Genomic DNA, 20,765 nt, shown 5'->3' on the forward strand with positions numbered 1-20,765 from the left:
AACAAAACTGAATCAGGTAATATAATATAAATCCTACTAATTCGATGACAAATCCAACAAATGAGCATCCTAAATTTTAAACTTTAAACTTAGGTAGACGAAGCTCTTGTGGGGAGGAATCCAGCTATCTTTTTCTTTGTATTGAACAAGATTCAGCTATCTTGGTAAATGATATTAGTATTGCCATCTTTTCGTGTTCAACTATATTTTTTAGCTCCTTTGGTAAAAGAGAAAATGATTTTCACACAATATACAGGACGTACATTATACATTAATTCCCATTATACTTATTAATATACTTATCTATAAAAATGTTATCTCCTATTTCTCTTCTATCTCATTTTGTTAGAAAGATTTATGGAAAGCTTCATTATTACAGTTTATTACTGCACACAACAACACATTTACAATTTGCATGCGCTTTCTGTTTCTATTTAAGGGGATCCTGCAGTGACAGGCGAACTTCCTCGATGTCGATAATGTCAACCTTTCTAATTTTGTTTTCCCTAAATCTGTCTTTGTCTAACGAAATGACATCTGTCCTTGTTTGATTGCTCGCCATCTCTCGCAAGATTCGGCAACTACTGTTGCTGCTCTTCTTGTCATTCTGCATCCGTATTTGCATTACTAAAATAATTTTTCGATGGATCTTTTTTTGTACGCATTGAATCTTACTTCTACTTGCACGATATTATTCCTACATGTTTTCCCAAGGGCAGATGATAAACATTATGTATGTATAAACTGCAGAATTTTTGTTTTAAGCAAATATTGTCGTCAGGTGACAGCTGTATGTGCCCAAATAAGTAATATTTTTAATTTTTGGGGGATTTTGATATAAAATCGCGTTTGTTACCCTAGATTTTTGTGCGGACTTTAATTCTGTAAAAGATTTTTGCAATTCTATAAAGCCAATTAAAAGATCCATCGAAAAACGATAATGTCGGTAAATCATACGGCTGCAGGATCCCCTTAATGTACCGATTAAATAGCTTTTAAAGTAAATACTGTTGTTGTCAGCTAGGTAGCAGCACTAACATCGCCTATGTAGGGAGCAGCATATCTGTCTCCCTTCCGATTGGTCAGCCCCATCTCCAGCGCTAGCAAGAGGGGTCGAGAGATACGAGGTTGGCAGAACTGAGCTACGACGACCGTTAGATTTGTATTGAGACTCGTGGCTATTGCGTGGCTCGCAATAAAGTATTATTCTATCATTAAAAATTAGAGTGTGTAATCATTCCTCGATTCCTCTCGTCACTACATCGGTAGTAGGCCGATACGCGGAGGTACCATAATCCTCCCGCGATACTAAATTCCTACACCTACCAAAATGGCTGAATCCCACCCCCCCCCCCCTGCAAGGGCTTCCCGCTTCCACGCGCCTAAAGTTTAGGACTCCATTTTTTAGGTCTGTAGCTCACACCGTGTGACGTCACGCGAACAGCTCTCTTGGCCGCAGTACGCAGATTCTCTTCCCCTGGCGCCCAAAATCGCAGATTCTCCTTTTCCGTAGACCCAGCGTTCATAAATGTGCGTTCCCTCACCCCCCGTAGACCAATCGCCAAAGTTGCACGCTCCACCCCCCCCTGGGCTGCGTTCGAAAACTTCACTCGGGTGTACACCAGCGTCGTTCTGCCTTTGTTCAATTTTTAATAAGTAACAAAGATAGAACGATGCAGTTCGCACCCGAGTAAAGTTTTCGAACGCAACCCTGCCGACCTCGTGCCTTTTCAGATATGGAGTACCCCGTGGAAGCCCCCTGCCTTTCTACGTCCCGCGGAACTAGAATTGAGTTAGAATATTTGAATATTTCCTACGAGTGTATATTTTGATGTAAAAAAAGCGCAAATAGGAAAGCGCGATTAAAATGAATATATATATAAAATCTTGTTTCTTCTCCTCTCACGTATATTTATCAAACTTTGCAACAAGTATTTCGGCTTTGAATGAGTATACGCCAAGGGTATGGTCGGCCCCGAATCATGCCGATAATCTTCAAGAATTTTTCGCATGTTTTTCACTTTTTTCACTTGACATATAATTGGTACTTTATTCAAATAATGTAATATTATCCGTACCAGGTTCTCACTGTAGCTGCAATGTTCGTCGAGAGGGCGTTACTGTACGGTGATTTTTTTCGAAACAAATTTTTAGCTGATCTTGTGAATTTTTGTGCTAATCTTATTAAACAAATGTTATCATACATATTTAATTAAATATATAAGTGTGCTATTAGAATTTTTGTTGGAGATTGAGATTTGCTGTAAAGTCGCGAACGCAGTTGATCATTTTAGTTGCATCTTTTCGATATTTACCGTCATTAAAACGCAGTAATGAAAAAAGGAAAGAAAACATAAGAGCCGTAACTAAAATGCAATGTTATCGTAATCTTGGATGAAAATAGATGTTTTTAAAGAAAAATTGATAGCGTTCTCGGTCGGTTAATCCCTATATTGATGACGTTCTGCAAGTTTCCGCGTGATGTCGTAGGATGGTATTCAATATGGTGGCGTGTGAATACATTTGATCTAAATGTGCAACGAAAATGTTTTTTCGTAAAGCCTTGAAATGTTTACGCATCTAATCTTTTATGTACATCCCGTACTTAAATAAAATTAAAATATTGAAGTATTCTCACAAATGATTTTAAAAATAATTTTTATATAATAAACCTATAAGATTTTCGAAAATTAGTGTTTTACTGTCAAACTATGTCCATTAAAAAATATTCTAGAGATACTTTCCTGGTGAAATGTGATAGGTGTACTCGGCGAAACCAGATTTACCGATTCGATGAATATTATACAAATCCGGCCATGTTGATTTTGGAGTTACGCAACGTTATAGATATGTTTCGGGCAACGTGATGAATATTTAATTTTATCGTTCGCTTGTAAATTCGTGTCATATGTACGTGCAATAAAAACTAAAGGGACCGATGATATACAAAAACTATGTGTGAACGATATGACAATTTTTTGTGCGCGCGAAATATATTACATAGAATTTATTATATTTTTTATCGTGTGCGAAAAATAGTAAAATCTCTTGTGCGTTAGAATCACCGAAATAATAAAGATAAGTTGATAGAGTATTTATTGGTAATAAGTATATGAAACGTAGAAATCTTTTATTAAAATTACCAATGTTATTGTTATCAGACGTTTGCACATTTTATAGGAATAAAGTAGATTCCTTGAGTAACTGTGCGAAAAATAACTTCCTGCACTTTTATTTCATCCTTCGACCTCACGCATACATGCACGATTACTTTCGCATATAAATAAAACACAAGTCACAGCTTAGAAGGTTTCGCATTAGCTCATCACAAAAGAACCATTTCAGCATTTATATTACTATCCAATGTAAACCTCTTGTAAGCCATAAAATCTACTAGAAACCACAAACCTTAGCACTTATTATATCAGCAAATCGCTTAGGGCTAGCTTCGATTAAGCGAGTTTTTTTTATTATTAACACGGAAAAAAATTAGCTACTATAGTAAATTTAGTTAAAAAATGGGGACAGCTAACATTTTTTTGCAGTGAGAGTAAAAGATTATACTACTATTGCTAAATTATGGCTCTTGCTGCAAAAAATGTTAGGTGTCACTAAATTTGCTACAGTAACTAATCTTTTTTTCCGTATTTAAATTACGATCGTCCAAAATAAAATTTAATTAATTACTTAAAATGTAATCTGTTGCTGCGATCCGGTCCAGATCCCGTTGGCATGGAGTTTAGGGTTCACCAATGATCGCAACATGGTGCGCGCCCTTAGGAAGAGGCGATGGGTGCGCGGGCAAGCAGGCAAGACGCCAAGATCAGCTTGCCAGCCGCGCTTTCCGGTTAGCGTTTTATAAATACTGCAGACACAGGCAAACAGTGCACCGAACACGGCAGACCAGTCGTGAGATCATTCGAGGTGCGTGGCCGCTTGACTTACGCGACTCGCGAGGGAGAGAGAGAAGGATACCGCCGACTTATCTCTCAACGTGGATTCTTCAGATTTCACCCGCGGACGTGCTCTCCCGGAGACGGAGACGCGCGCTTTCTCGGTAGTGTTAATTGTGCCCCTTCGTGCCTCCGAAGTGTGCTTCCTCGAATCCCGGCGTGCGGACGGATTACGAAAGCGGGGAGGTGCACGCGATCCGTAAATTTGCATGGACAGCCCCCGTGATGTGCGTGCTCGCGTTTCCGTGAACTCGTCAACGGCGCTTACATAAATAACGACGGGGCGATCGGATTCGCGAGTTCCATCAACCGTAAGTTCGCGTTCGCCGATACGAATGGGATTTGAATAAAATGCATTTATTGGATGCTTGCGGATGTTTTCTCGATTTTCGTACGAAAGCACTTTTTGCGAGGAACGGAGAGAGGACCCTGCTTCTACGACGGTCCGGCAACAAGAATTGCACTTGTCGACGAAAAATGACCGGCTAAAACGGATTTAATTAGATTGCTGCCTTTTCAAGATCAAATACTCACGAATGTCCCTTAAATTTTATAACATCGTAATTCTCGTGCATAACGCGATATATACTTGCGACGAAACGAAGAGGAGAGACACGTGCACGCTTATTTTTATTGGACGGATGAAAAGTAACGGGAAAACCCGGAAATATCGCTCGACCGATTCATTATTCACGAATGTTGCAACGCCTTTACGTCAGGAGGATCGCACGTATGCTTTTCCAATTGCTAGAAATGTTTCGGATACGATCTTGTATCTATTGTCGATGGGTGCGATCTGCCAAATCATATGTATATAACGCGTGGCATTCCTCGTGAAATTTGCAGCCACTCTCGCCCAGCGTCTTGCGCAACAATTGTACACGGCACAAAAATACGTGCACCGACTGGCGCACACTCGCAGAATTGCGATTTCAAGCCGTTAACGGTCTCCCGTCGGCAATGAAATGTCGCGTCGTTAGACCCTCATTTTACGGCAGTAGAATATATCCGTTTGATTTCCATCGCGTCCCACTTCTCACCTCGCACCACTGGATTGGAATCCTATTCATCTTGTTATCGTGCACGTGTCGACGAGCGTAATTCGTACAGCGAATATTCTCCTTAACACAATTATCTCTATTAGTCTGCTCCTTTCATCGAGGTTCACAACGTTATTCTCATATATGTCGATCAAACGTTTTGCAGAATTTCGAAGAGTGGGATTTTTTTCGAGACACGGGACGATGACCGATGATACTGCGAGATTTATGAGCGACGGGATGTAACGTCTAGCCGCCGCAATTGAGTCCGCGCGTCGAACCATAAAACCTATTTCTCGGTGATAAAAAAAAAAGCGCTGCGGATTATCGAAGAGATGAGCGGAATGAAGAAGGCGATCGGTGGGTCCATTCACAGAATACGGGAGTTCGAGCTCGAGAAGGTAACGCCGCCATTCTTTCCCGTTTCTCCTGTTGGTTCCTCTCCTCTGCGAAAACCGGTCCACAATTGGATTTTCCTTTGTCAGCCGTGTGGCATTTCCCTAAAGTCCCTCGCGCTTCCCTCGAGAATAAAGCCTAAACAACGGCGGGCGACGGAGCGAGCGGACGAGCTTTTCCAGTTTTCGAGACATTGAGATCCCGAAATAGGATTCGCGAACGAGCAGCATTTCATTATGCTCGCTCGACTAACGGCCATTCTCCTGCCTGGCATTGCACCAATGTTTCCCTAACAGAGGATCCGTGACGACGACGATGTTTGCGACCGTGACTCGTCGTCGCCGTCGTCGTTGGAGCGCGCTTCGTGACTTTGTATCTCGTCACACAACACTGAATCACACAGACTCATAGCTTCGCTGTGATTACATTCTTGATGACACAGAATCTAAATGGAATTCGAGATTCATCTGATCGGAAATATTTTAATTAAAAGCACGCGTAAACATCTATTTCATATAGACAACGTTCCTTACATTCCGATAATAGAAATATATTATTTATTTTGTGCGTATATATTAAAATAGAAAATTAATATTATTTGTAATATTCCAGAATCAATTGAATCTCTCTCAGTTAACTTTAATTATTGTTGTCAATTTAATTATAGTCAATTCATAAAGCTAAACAAATCAAGATTTCGCAATATTCCATTTAATTACATTGTACCAACACAAAAAATTTTCTATTACATCAAATGATCAGAATAAAAAGTAATTTCATTTTCTTGAGCAAAAATTCGCAGCTTTTATTCAATTTTCGTCCATCTGGTCGAAAAGATGTGATGCTCGGTTGCAATAAGATATTTGGTTCAATGAGACGGTGTTAAGAAGTGATCGTCTTGTGCGTCGAGTTCGCATCGGGATGAAAATGTGCGTTCGAAGCGTGCGTTGGGGTAAAAATAGACGTTGCGTAGAGATTCGGCGTCGGGCGTACGAGTGTCGGGTGTATTCAGCGTGCAGCCGGATAACGCATCGTCGCGTCGTCGTCGTGCTCGCGGGATCCCTAGTCTCCTACGTCTCCCATCGGGATTGCATTTCCCTCGCGACACCGCGTGTGTGCGTTCACGCTGCCGCCCTTTGTCCCGAGGACTCGGGACTCTCCCGAGAACGTGTCATTACGAGCCGACTGCTGGCGAATGCCCGGGCTAACTTCATCCGTCATTCGCGGCTCGAAAAGCAGCGACGTGTGACTCACGATCGATCACCGGCCGCGTCATGTGCGGCAGCGCGTCGAGTGCTAACTATTCTCTGGGACAGGTGAATCTGATCGACGAGTTCGACATCCTGCAGATCGTCGGCGAGGGATGGTTCGGCAAGATCCTGCTGACCGAGCATCGCAGCACGCAGACCGAGATGGTGCTCAAGGCCCTGCCGAAGGCGTACACCGGCATCTCGGACTTCTTTCGGGAATTTCATTATGGGTTACATCTGTCGGCGCACCGAAACATTATAACCACCTACGACGTGGCGTTCGAGACAGCCGGTTTCTACGTTTTTAGTCAGGAATACGCCCCGCTCGGTGAGAGATTTTCTTTTACGACGCTCGCGCCTGTGCACGTGCGCGCCGACTTTTTAATGCGCCTTACATCAGGCGCGTTCGTTAACTCTTTAATTCCGAATTCTAACTCCGCTCTGCAATATATTTTCTTATCTAAGTAAATTCGCGTGAAGCAACATTTTAATTCAAATAAGTTGTAACGTTTGCTTCATTTTGTGAGCGTGTAATAATATATTGTAGGAAATTTATTGAATTACTGCAAAAAGAACATATTATAAACTCAAAAAGAAAATCAATTAAGTCCATTTTTGCTGAAAAAAATAAGAAATATGGTTTTAGTACAATTAAATCTGTATAAATATCATCTAAAAAAATGTTTTAATTTAATTCATTAAATTATTTATGAATATATTTATGAATATATATTTTTTTATTATGGTCTAATAACTAAACATTAATTTTCTTTTTTTTTCAAAACGGAACAAGCTCACTGGCTTTTACTGTAATACATACTGCTCATTGCAATACATACTGCTTATTGCAATACATACTGTATTGTAAAAAAAGTATATAAAACTAAATGAACAAGTGTAAAAGTTATATATAAAATCGTATGAATTTTACATTTATTGTTCATGCAATTTTACACATTTCTTTTGCAGTGCAACGAGATTGAGCAATAGCTCTAAATATTTTCCGAGTGTCGCGATGTCATTTACGAGTGTCGTTGCAAAGAACATGACATTCGCGCTTTGCCATTCCATTGTTACGAGAATATATCTTAGTTGTCACTGGCTTTCAGGCGATCTCACGTCAAACGTGACGGAGACGGGGCTGGGCGAGCTGCACGCGAAGAGGGTGGCCAGGCAACTCGCCGCTGCGGTGCATCACATACACAGCCGCGAGCTGGTGCATCGCGATATCAAACTCGACAATATACTCGTGTTCCGCAGTGACTTTTCGCGTATCAAGCTCTGCGACTTCGGCGAGACCAGGCGGGTGAACACCGTCGTGCGAAGGCACAACGAGTGGCTGCCGTACTCGCCGCCCGAGGTATTGCAGATCGAGACTGACGAGACGTACAAGTAATTATATACATATGCTGTGATTGATCTCTTGTGTATGCTACACATTTTTATCGTTGTCACGTAATATTTATGCGCACAGAAAGTTGATAGAAGGAAAAGGTAGGAATTGGTATTGACGGATTTTATTTCCGGAAGCATTACGACGTACACAAGAAAAAATGTTCAATTAAAAAAAAAATTGCTTCATTTAAATGTCGAAGTCACGGGCTGCTACCAACATAAATAGTTAATTCAATTGAATATTATTGGGCCAAATATTTAAATTATTAAAACAACTATCTGATGTTTTTTGTTCATTAATATTGATGTTGCATCAATAGATTTTATCTCGATTACACTGATGATGCTGATTGATACATCATTTTTTTTTCCGTGTACTGTTAAATATAAATATATCGAGAACATTTTGTGTCGTTATTCATAATTATTACGAATAATTCAATTACATCCTACTTTCTCCCGTAATTTCTTTTCAAGTTTCTAAACTTCATTTATTTAACACGTATTCAAAATTTTGGTCATATCAAAAACGGACTGGGTGCGTATGAATGATACTCGAGATGTAGATGTTCGGCCACGGTCGCCGAGGATATACATTTTAACGGCAACGACTTTCAGAGCTCGCACATCGCACGACGTCTGGCAATTCGGCATTGTCCTATTTGTCTGCCTGACCGGATGCCTGCCATGGCAGAAGGCGGCGATGGATGATCCGCGCTACACCAGATATCAAAACTGGCACAACGCGACGCTCAACATCGCCAAGAAACCGAAATTATTTCAGTTGATCAGCTCGCGGGCACAGAGGTGGGCTTCCACTCGGGAAACCGAGAATGCGAAATTAAGCGCCACGTCGGCGTGCATCACGTATACACCTAATACGATATAATTAGCTGTTATTTACTCCTTGTATGCGTTAGCGTTTTGTTTATTTCAAATTGTCAAAAATACTATTCATGACGAACGGAACTTTAGGAATTTTAATAAGAATTTAATTACGTACTTCTAATACGACAATGCGTATAAATAAAAAAACTAATCTGCTTGCTACATGCTTTGACATTTCTTAAAGGATGTTCAAGAGGCTATTGGATCCGAAAGCTGAAAAGCGACCGGTCAGCGTGTTCGAAGTAAATAAATATCAAGAAGACAGATGGCTAGCGAAACTCGGGGCCGAAAAAGCGTTGAACGGTCAGTTGCACATTTTGCATCGGCGATAGTATCGGCGATACGTCACGATATCTTAGCGACATTTCCTTTTTATATTCGCAGGCGGCGCCGACGAGAGGGACGAGCTTTGCCCGTCCATGTACAGCTTTCATAGTTCCTTGGAAGAGAAAAATCAACTTCTCCACACTCTTACGACGTACGGAATCGAGACAACGGTGGACCGTTCGAAGAAGAAGGATCGTATCAGGGAGTGGATACAGGCTAGCGCGATCGTCGAGGAGAACGAGGAGGACGAGTCGGATATTTACGAAGACTCGGAGTTTTATGAAGATGAAGACCGGGACGATGAAGACGGGAACGGAAGCGAGGAGACGGAATCGGTCACCATGAGAGGCAGACATTTCCCGGAAATGCGTCCGAGCGCCGCGACGAACAATCCTAGAAAGAGAAGAGGCAGCAGAGCTGCTACGGGTCGCGTCGTGTCGAAAAACAGAGTACCCGTAAAGCCAGTCGAAAGGAAAATACCTTTCGCTCCTCAAGTGGCCGAGGAGCGAGAAACGATCGCACACTTCGCCAGCTTTCCCAACGGCGATCCGAAGCTCGCCGCCGTAAAAAACGGAAATAATCACGATCTTTTCGCAACTTCGGCGAACGCCGTCACCGACGTACCGCCGATGACGAATAATTTCTCGAGCAATCTTCCATCGTCTGCGCCCAGCGCTAACAATTCTCGAGACGCGTCGCCGCTTTCCGCGCAGCCGGTTGCCGCTGTCCCGGTCAAACAATCGGGATCGAAAACCGCGTCGAGCGCTATCCCGGATAGCGGAGGTAGAGCTGCACCGATGAGCCCGCAAATCCCGGTGAGAAAGAATCGCGCTCACACGGCGCCGTTTTCGGACGCGCGAAATCCGGCCGAGACTCGGGCGGATTTGGCGAGGAGGACGCAGTCCGCGACGGTTTTGCGGACACCGGAAACGGAGGAGCCGCCGTTACCGCCGCGCGCGTCAGCGAAGATGACGTCCGTCACCCCGCATCCGGGAACGGCTCGCGCGGACAATCCATCCGTTGCTACGTTATCGACTTCGCGAGCGGCGGCGAGATCAATCGCTCCACCGGTCGCGCGAACTGATAGAGCACCCGCGGCGCCGGTAATGAGCAACGCGTCTCTGGCCGAGCCCCAGCCTCCGAGCAGCGCTCTTCCTGGCCGAGTCGAGGGCTCGCCGCCAATCGCGACGCAAATCACCGCCGCTTCTCACTTGGCAATGCAGAGTTTCAACACGTTACAGGGTATCGCGTCCTCGGCCGCCTCGCCGGCGAGTTCATCGTCGAGCGTGAGCAAACGGGCCGAGGAGGTGAACGTGGCTTACGGAAAAGACGCGTACGAGCACTACGGCATCGCCCAGGGAGTCATCTTGCCGATGAGGGTGAACGTCGTTAGGCAAGATTCCACTGGCAGCGGTAGCCGATCCGTGAGCAACTGAGATACAAACTGAAGAATGTATCCGGATTTTCCTCGAGGTCGACGGAAGTTGGACATATATCAATCGTGCAACCAGCTAAACGCGGAACCGAATCGATCGCTGTCGATAAACTTGAAGGTACATGTTTGGCTGGGATTACACGACGTACGTGATGAGACTTTTTTCGACAAGATTCAACGCGAGTTAATTGAAAGCTTCGTGGAAGGTATTTGAGACGCGGAGCGCACACATTTGCCGTTCGTGCAACATTTTTCGTATTATAGGATAGCAATGTTGATGCCCGTTGATATTTGCTTCAATCAGAGATTGCCGAGAGTTCCTTCGGAACGTGTATTGATATAAGACATTACGATATACGATGTGTACGAGGTATAAAGCTGTCGCGAGAGAGAATAACGTTATAACAGAACGGCTGTATGGATGGAGACGTCACGTTACATACATTATACTTCATTAGTTTCAAGAGACACTTATATTGCCACGTGTCGTTTGCTTCACCAAGCGTAACGGGATAAAATTAGCGCGACGTCTCGGAAGAGCTGCACTGTGCGAGAATGTGGCAGCGGCCATTAGCGTTCGACCGTGGGAAACGGTGAAAATTTTTATTGTTTAGACACGACGCGAGTTTACACGCGTTTCACTAACAGCTCCACTTTTTAATTATAAATTTCTATTGACACGCTGAATATTTCTTCGTGTGCAGCATGCGGAGGAAAACATGGCCGCGGAATATGAGTTAATTGAGTTATTTATACATGCTTTGTGATATTAGACATCATGTACTACCTGGCTAATGTAAACGTAACAGATTTTGAAAGATGAGAAATATGACGAAATGTGAAATATACATAAATGCAACGATTTGTACATTAGTATGTATTCTAAAGGCATATCATCTTCGATAGTATTTGTTGTTTTAATATGTTATTTTATTTTTCTTATTAAAAAGTTAATATCACGTACTAAGTGATAAACTATTGCAATTTTGTTCGATGCGCAAGACTTGCCCAAAAACAGTAGGAATAAATGTTTTCGCAGAGACACGACGTTTGAATAAATCGTACAATACTAATTCAGACACACACGTCCTTGCTATTGGTATATAAACAGATAGAATATCCAGATGTGCTAGTTATTATAGTTATTATGTCGCGCGATCTATTTACAGAAATATCACATATCGTATATTTTCCATTATTTTTAAAGCAGGATAACAAAAACAAAAGCGATGAATTTTTAATATCCAAAAACTTTTCATGCGAGATATATGAAACATGATTGTTTATGATTGACGATATTGTTGCTATCTGATTGTCAAGTAAAGATATATTGTCAGGTGAAGATATACAAGCGTCGTGGAGTTGCTAATTAGTTATCGGGTGTTCGATATTATCTAATTTACGTGCGGAGGCGGCCGTGACTATTAGATAAGCTTCCTTCGGCGGCAAGTTTCGCTTAAACTCCGACGGAAGCAAGAACGAGGGAGGAAGAAGAGGATGGCGAGGCTTCTTCAGAGAAGGAGGGACGAGAGGACGATGAAGACGCGCGCGTTTGGCGATGTGAAAATAATTCCCGAGCGGGTCGTGGCACGAATTAATTAAGAGATACGTAAGTAACGTATATTGCGCAGGGGGCGCAATTACCGTCGTCTTTGACGCCGAGGAGTAACGCGGCAACGTGCGAAGGTTGTTTGTTGTTTATCATTGGAAGCTAACTAGTGGAATATTGCGATGCGACCGGGACGGCAACTCGAAAATTCTTCGACGTGTATATCGTTAATCAGTGCTTAAGTCAACGTTACTCGCGGGATCACTAATTGACACTTTGAATCGCGCGCGTGATATGTCGTTATATATCCGCCCTCATAGCGCCAACATAATAAGTTATTTCTACGATTGCAATGTAATACACTGCAATCATTCTCGTAGTGCCTGTAATATAGTTTCGCATATTTGTCAGTTGTCGTTAGTAAATTAATATTGGTTAATTGATATTGATAGTAAGTGACTGATGTCGGTTATTGGTAACAAATTACCGATTTTATACGCTACGAGAATGTACACGGTGTGTGCATGCACGTGCCATATATGTGCTTCAATAACACGCAGTTTGGTCGGAGCCAGTCTTCGCGCTGTATAAGCTAACATTCGGGACCACACGAAGCTGCAGGGTAATTATTGACTGTACCGTGCGTCCGCTCACGAAATGGTCGTGGCCCGTCCTTGATATGTCATGGAGCGCAGCTGGTAAACGTGGCTGACCGAAAATCGTCGCTTTGCCGAGCGTCACGCCTGACACCTTTGCTGCCCGGGTACCGCGTCCAAAAGCCGCGCAGATGAAAATTGATGAAACCACAATTGGTGTTAATGGCATGCCACAACTTCCCCCTCATTGATACCATTTAGCAACCTTCTGCATCCTCGTTACGTGTATCGCTTTCGGCGACATTTATTTCGGGATCGATCGGATCCGTTTCGAAGTTGGGGGATCTACGCGCGAAATCACGATCTACGCGGATGTACAAATTTGTAATCCGCTAATGTTATTGTTACAATAAATAAAACAGATTTCTTATAGACTGTTTATGTTTTTCCGCGAGAGTTATCCCGCATGTCAATTTTAATTTTAGCTCAAAAGAACAATGAGGATAAGGATACTACTAACGTATTTAATACTTTCAGATTATTAACTGTACAATATAATTATGGTAACCATTATAACATTAATTAATTGTCTTAAAATAAACTTTTGAACTACGCACACTTAAGATAAGTGTTTTGGAGCAATTATATAGAAAAATTAAAGAGAACTAAGCATATCATTATTTGACATTATCGGAGATTCAACATATAACGGTTTTATACTAAATATATAAAACTACGAGTTAGTATAAACAAAGGAAACTACATGAACTACATTCGTATATCACATGTTTTTTGTTTTAATCAATTCTGCACTCTTTATTTTTTCGTAATGCTTGATCTCTCTACGTTTTTATTAGTAATATTATAAGTGACTAAAGAGATCAATGTTGTAACATCTGACACATACACATACATATACATACATTCTCTCTCTCTTTCTCACACTATATTTTTGAATAAAATAATTAATCTAATTACATATAACATATGCATGTCATTTTAATGAATATGGAGATTAAAGGTATGATAAATATCAGGTATTCATAGTCAATGAGTGTGTCATGGCCGAGAACGAGCCCATCACGCCATAATATTCGCACGGGAACACTTGGAACAGGCGAAGTCGGGGGGAAGGACCTTCCTGTCGCGGAGAGAGAGCGCGGTCGATCTCGCGCGGAGAGCGTTTCTCGCGCAGGGAATGTATACTCTCTCGCGCGCGCGTTGCGCGCCGTCATCCGACACGTGGGACGTGACGAGAGAGCGTATTAATCGTTTATGGAGCGTGCAAATGCAGTTGCCCGACCTCGCTGCTCTCTCGACCCTCTCTCTCTCTCTCTCCCTCCGCGCGTCTGTATATGTCGTCATCCTTGTCGCCGCACGAAATCGGATCAAATCGAAAGCAATCATCGCGCGCCGATTGTGATGGGGGGTACGAATTCTGACCGGCACGACTCCAGCTCGCTAATTCGAAATGCGCTGTTCGATTCGCGCCGTGCCGGGGTCGCGAAATAAAACGCGCTCTCCGAAAGCATTAACGCCGGTCGCGACAGCACTCTTGAGATGTAACGGTTCGGTGCGTCGATATTGATCGTTGTAATACGTCGTAAAATAGAGCGTATGGCGAGCGCGGAAGACGTCGCTCTTTTATTCACGCGACAATAAAATATATCGACGAGCGAATTCCAGGGTCGCGCGTCCCGTGATACTCGCGGCGCGAGCTATATCGCTCGTCGCTCTCCCTGCTCTCGAGCCCGTTTCTTCCTCTCTCCTTATCCTCAGTCCCCCGGACCATTTCCTGCCGGGCTGACAACCGGGTGTCGGATTACCGTCTTCCATTTCTACGTAGGTGTTCGAAGGGCTGAATTAATCCCAGCCGGTTGCCGAGTCTCGAAGTCGAAGACTCCAACTTACCAAAAACTGGACGGGATACAACAATGTCGAGGAACAGTGACCCTGAATCCAAATCTCCCGTGCGAATTTAATTATGATAGACCCATATCTTTTGACTTTCTTTTTGTTTCTAAATATCTTACAATTATTTCGTATTCGGTAATGTAAATATCGACTGTTGTATCAATCATCTAATCCCAGTTTTCTTCATTCATCTAACATGTTATCGTTATTATTCCTAATTTTCTTAACTACGGAACTAGACAAAAGGACTACCGTAGAATTCGTTTCTCAGCGGCGACATCGCGCAGCCCAGCCCGGTGAACGTTTTTACGAACGAACGGAAACGGATGTGTGAGTCCCCTTCCGTATATATTTTGGCGAAAATGAGCTGACGGAGTTGACGAAAGCGTTTTTAAACACGTGCGCGCACATACCGGGCGACCCCTAATCGCCAACTTTCTTCGTCCTCTTACTGCTCCATACTCCGTCCAACGAGAGATCATGGTTGATCAAACATAAATAACGATAGGGCACAGAGCCGCAACAAGGTGTTCGTGTTAAATTATTTTTATTTTTAATAGATATTGTCCAACACTATTAAAAATAAAAATAAATTAACGCGAACATCTTGTTGCGGCTCTGTGCCCTATCGTTATTTATGTTTGATCAACCATGATCTCTCGTTGGGCGGAATATATCGATTCGGAGTACATCGATTCGCTCACGGTACAGCGCGGTTATTCCCAATAACTGAGAGCTGGGGAACGATCGATTGACCATCGCGCGTGAAATAGAGCTGCTTTCGGGCGTGAGCGCGGGCAACCATTGATAAAAGAGATTGAAAATGAACGCGCTGAAGTTTCATCCAGTATCGTCATTCAATTAAATATTCAAAAGCATCGAAATTTAATATCGGATTAAATAATATCAATATCATTGGCAACAAAACGGATTGTCGAATCTCGCTTGCGACTAGCGTTAGATTCGGGACGAATAACGGATAAATGTCGATAACGAAATTGTATAGAAACGAGCGTTTGCACAATTGAAATTAACAAATTTTCACATTCCGCGGAACGCAATTAAATTTGCAAAATCACCGAGTAATGAAATATTACCAATTGAATAAGTAAAGATACAGGTTACTGTCAACTGTCATCGTAAAAATTAAATATCCGAAAGTAAAATTGAGCAACGATAAATAAAATGTCGCAGGAACAAATTACGTAATCAAAGAATTGATTATTCAGAACGAGTATTATACCGGAATGCCTTGAAGGCAGCAAGAATATCATCGTGATCTTCGAAGGTTGTTGATTACATTCGCCGAAGGATCGTTTTCATCACTGCCTTCATCACACACGCACGCGGATGCGCGCGATACGTCTTGCGCGGCCTTTCCGTAATTAGCTTAGCTGCAATCTCGTTAAAGCGGGGCTAGAATATGCATAATACCCGTCGGCTTTCGGGTTTATTTGGAAAAAGGGCAATCGCGCGCGAACGCGCCGAGACGCCGGCTAAAATCGTCCTCTCCGCTGTGTGTGGGCGCCGTAACTACGTTCCGCGCTAACAGGTTCGTTATGGTCCGCCTGCGAAGTGCGGATCGCCAAACGACGTTGTAAATTCATCCCGATAATGTGGCCGCGCGCAAGTAATGCGCGTGGCATCTCACCGAGGCGCATGAGCGACTGCGTGTGAATAGTATACTTTATTATATCGTTCCTCGCCGTCCGCTCCAAGTAGGTCTTAATAAGCGTGACGCACGTAAAGAAATTTAAGCACGAATTTTGGCAGCGAGAGAGCGTGTTCTCCCTTTCTAAATAAGATTGATGTTTTCGTAACGCTTTGCTTTGCTACGATAATTACAGTTCCAGTCGCATGTCATTATTAATATTGTCGCGCTTTGAGACTCTTAAATGTCTATTATATTCGAGAATAAATATCTTCTTCTAAGGAACCAAATAAAAAACTAAAAGGTACGTAAAACACAATTAATGTTATAAAAATAGTAGTAGGTATAAAAAAACTTACAATTAATAATAATTATAAATTATATGAAAAAGCAGAATCTTGATACTTGCTCGCAAAGACGCTTGAAAAAATTGCAGCGATACTTTTTTTACAATTAAGGTTTTCTTTCATTTGCAAGAAAGGCAAGGAAACAAATGTATGCAAAAATTTAGGCATAATAAAAACGTACGCATTACGATCAAACTGGAATACTAATTAAATACATTCTTATTCTCTATAACAGTTGCACCTCATATAATTCTCTGCAACATTTTTGTTATGCGTCATCGAAGGAGTGCACGCGCTTCCAAAGTAAAAAAAAAAGAGAAATTAGCATATTTAAGAGAGATATATATCGGAAACACGGAAAGGGTCACAGCATTCAACTGTCGCCACCCTCATTCAAGTAACCGTGCACGAATGTCGTAACACGCGATAAAATATCGCTCGTAGAACTCGCATGCATATGCGAATACGCTTCGTTACGCTTTATTTTATACTTCGCTTCGCCAGCGGACAGTCAAAATTATTATATTCCTATTACATAAACACGCACACAGATGTAGATTGTAGATATGAGCGCTTTATACAGCTGTAATTTTTTATTTGAAACGATATATAACGGCACACGTTTAGCACGAACTACCCTGTATAGTTTCCGGTTAACTGTTTCGTGCTGCTCCACCAGAACACGAGATCTGGGCGTATTTACCTCCCGCGGATCGATCCACGAGATGTCGGTGACCGAAGCGCATCGTGACGCGCTCCGCGAGGATGAGACGACCGGTCGAAAAAACAGCGATATTGTATCTGCCGGATTTTGGGTTACGACGCGGCGGACAGGCGCCCTTGTGAAAATATTATTTCAACGCGTCAAGACTTTGTGGACAGGCTGATATTATTTCAGGGCCGAAATAACGTGGTCCTATCTCTCTTCTTTGTTGGCGTTGACGTCGCGACGATATCTGGCCTAAACGGTGTCCGGAAACTCACTCAATATGAACGTTCGACGACGGAAATTACTGATGGAAGCGTTTTACTGTAAGAAAAATGTCCACAAAGAAGCTGACAATTCTAGTTTAATATTTTTTACTACGTTGATTTTTACTTTAACAATTTTTATATAAAAACTTTGATTATCTTTTCTTAACTGAAGTTTACTCACAACAGTGAAACTGAATTTGTCATTTGATGTGTCAATGTGATAAATATAATTGAGAAATCTAAATCCATATTTAAGTAAAAATAAATAAATATATTTCTAAAATCATAATAACATATTAATGATTCTCTGTCTGCAAATACCATTTTTCACATAATGCGCTGAATGATTTCTATATGCTTCTTCTACGTCGCATAAGAGATAAATGGAAATAATTATTTAATTGATGCGATCGTATGGTAATACGGAGAAGTTGATTGCCAACCTACGTTCAAGAAACAGACGGGGACTGTCCTCCCCGTTTAATCACTTCCAGAATGAATTAATCATGAGGGATCAGCGGCTGCCAATCCTTTCTCACAATTGCAGCGGGGATTAATGTTCGGCTGATCTAATTTAGAAAGATTTTTTTCGTCGGAAGGCATCGAGACGTGTATCGTTTTTCTGCAGCAATCTAGATTATGCGAACGGAACGAACATAAGAACGCGACGTTGTTTTCAATCGATCGTCGATTCGGGTCGACGCGAGGTCGAACCTTTAAAGAATCATATTGCACACTCCAGTTGTATCATTACTCTCTGTATATTATTAGCATGGAGAGATTGATTCCTCTCGGAGAAAAACAAATCGAATCGCCGCTATCGCGGCGGCCGCGCGCGACCTTTGCCATCGAGACAAGAGTTGCTTGTGTGCCCTGGAACGGTATATGAGGTATTTCAGACGTATGCTATAAACTTTTTGCTGATCTTGAAAAGAATTCTCTTTGATAAAAGTTTCATGGACGGCTCTAACTTGTTACAACTCTAAAAAATACCTTGGTCGATAAATCTCATTACGAATCTTGATGTTGAATGAAGTTAATACAATTGCTGTGTGTGCATGTTTTTTAATTCGTACTTTTAACGTATGTAATTAACGACTTGTAATTAAAGATTTATCAATTTCAATATCTTATACTTTCAAACGATTACACAGATTTCTTATTCTTGTGAAAAAAATCGATTTCTTACTCGATCAATTTGTTAATGAAAAGAACAGCAATGTGTGTGTGTGTGTGTGTGTGTGTGTGTGTGTGGTTCACCTTTTACATACGTGCATGTATACGTAATAAATGTACGAATGCAAACGCAACGGTCGGCCGATATCCGATACCGCCAATGAAATCTCAATTTTATGACTCCGCGGAGTCGATATAGCGCTATTATGCGACGTCTTTCTCTCTCGAACAATAATAATTCGCGTCCTGCCGGTCGAGATTGCGGCGACGACGGTGCGCGTTTATTTCAATAACGAAGCGCGATAAACGTTCGTCCCGCGGCTCGCAATTTAGATTAATTATTAACGGAGCGAGCTATATCGGATGGACTAGTCATCGAAAGAAATAAAGAGCATTTCGATGTCGCAAGTGGCTCAGACCGCGCTCGAAATGGCTGCGCACACATTGTTAATTACTAATACTCCACTCTAGAACTGGTTGTAAAAATTTTATATTAAATTTCCCGAGTTCCTACCATAAAACCAAATTAAAAATTGATCTCGCGCTGTTGTTTAATTCCGTGCCGTCTCTCGGTCTGCGCGGAGAGCAGCTTAGAACTCAAATCATTACGAATGTATAATTGTCGATTGCTGTAATTGACTTCCAGACTTTGTTAAAATATTAATAAATGGATCTGAGATGTTCTTGAAAATAAGCAAATTAGATTACTTATTTAGCCAGATGTAGATCGCACTTTGACCCAAGATGACTAAAAGCTGGCTGTATTTCTAGCTTGTACTGTCGCCGTCAATGATTTAGAAAGATCGTTCAATAATTTCACATAAACAGCTCGAGTATCTCGAGCAGTTTCGCTTAATTAATTGGACATTAATTTCGTGACGCAACGAGCGTTCCTTCAGAGCGGTCCTGCGACGACGGTCGATGTTTCGTCTCGCAGCGACGCTTTTCGTGTACGACGATGTTGTGACGATCCAATTAGAAGCGACGCGTAACTCGATCGGTTGATACAACAACAATTACGAGCGACTACGGGACAGATCTTTATCTCTTGGCCCAAGTAGCCAGACTGCAAACGCATAACCCTCGGAGCGAACCATAAATTCGAACCGCACCCCTTCTGCCAGCCGTCTTCTTCCTCTTCAGCCCCATTACACGGTGACTCACGTTACGGGGGTGGTTCACTCACTCCCCCCCCCCCCCCGACTTGGCTGGCGATGTGCCCAATGCAGTCGTTGTCTTCTTATCGCCAAGGTTGCTCGAGGAATACGAAACTTTGTGGCAGCGATGCGACGTAACTTCGTAAATTGAATAAGAGAATCTGAGCATTTCCTTTTTAATGTAAGGTACATCAGATAGACTAAAATTTATTTAACGCTGTGTGCTAAATGAAGAATCTGCGTGACTACTAAAATAATTGCGATACTGTAACATGGAAGGCAATTATAAATTCATTTGAACAAAGATTTCACTTCGCAAACGAACGATTGGGAAAAAATAAAGAAAATATTACGAGAGAGAAATTGCACGTAAAGAAATATTTACAGCTTAAAAATAAATGTAAATCGTTGTTCTTGCGATAATCACCCGACAGCGATGAGAACGCAGATTTATTTGCGAGACACGAAACATTACGCCTTTCGATGTCGCGCCGAAGAAAGCACAAAGAAAACTGAAATAAGAAAAACAAACGAGAAAAGTCGCAAAAGTCGCTGTTGTCGAAAGAAGGATAGGAAGCAATTGACGCAGGGAAATTAAATAATAATAAAATGTATTAAAAATCGTATACATTTTGGATATACACGCGTAATGTATGTACACGCGGCCGTACACATATATATACATGTATACATACGTAAATATATATATATATATA

General features: G+C 42.0%; 1 protein-coding gene across 5 annotated transcripts; it reads left to right on the plus strand.

Moving 5' to 3' along the window:
* Nucleotides 1–3,581: 3,581 nt before the first annotated feature.
* On the plus strand, nucleotides 3,582–13,261 carry LOC139778640 (uncharacterized). 5 transcript variants are annotated; one of them, XM_071716701.1, is made up of 7 exons: nucleotides 3,582–4,264; nucleotides 5,160–5,394; nucleotides 6,739–6,967; nucleotides 7,749–8,031; nucleotides 8,653–8,841; nucleotides 9,107–9,225; nucleotides 9,307–13,261. In XM_071716701.1, the coding sequence occupies exons 2-7, from the start codon at nucleotides 5,329–5,331 to the stop codon at nucleotides 10,683–10,685; spliced, it is 2,265 nt and encodes a 754-aa protein (XP_071572802.1). In that variant the 5' UTR covers nucleotides 3,582–4,264; nucleotides 5,160–5,328; the 3' UTR covers nucleotides 10,686–13,261. The 5 variants fall into 5 exon arrangements, with proteins under 5 accessions (XP_071572802.1, XP_071572799.1, XP_071572800.1 ...); XM_071716698.1 differs by having other exon boundaries at nucleotides 3,583–4,264; nucleotides 6,706–6,967; XM_071716699.1 differs by having other exon boundaries at nucleotides 3,583–4,057; nucleotides 6,706–6,967.
* The last annotated feature ends 7,504 nt before the right edge of the window (nucleotides 13,262–20,765 follow it).

The sequence above is a fragment of the Temnothorax nylanderi genome, unplaced genomic scaffold, assembly GCF_030848795.1.
Source record: "Temnothorax nylanderi isolate EJ_2023f unplaced genomic scaffold, tnyl_v1.0 TNYL_tig0190_pilon, whole genome shotgun sequence".
Classification (NCBI taxonomy): domain Eukaryota; kingdom Metazoa; phylum Arthropoda; class Insecta; order Hymenoptera; family Formicidae; genus Temnothorax; species Temnothorax nylanderi.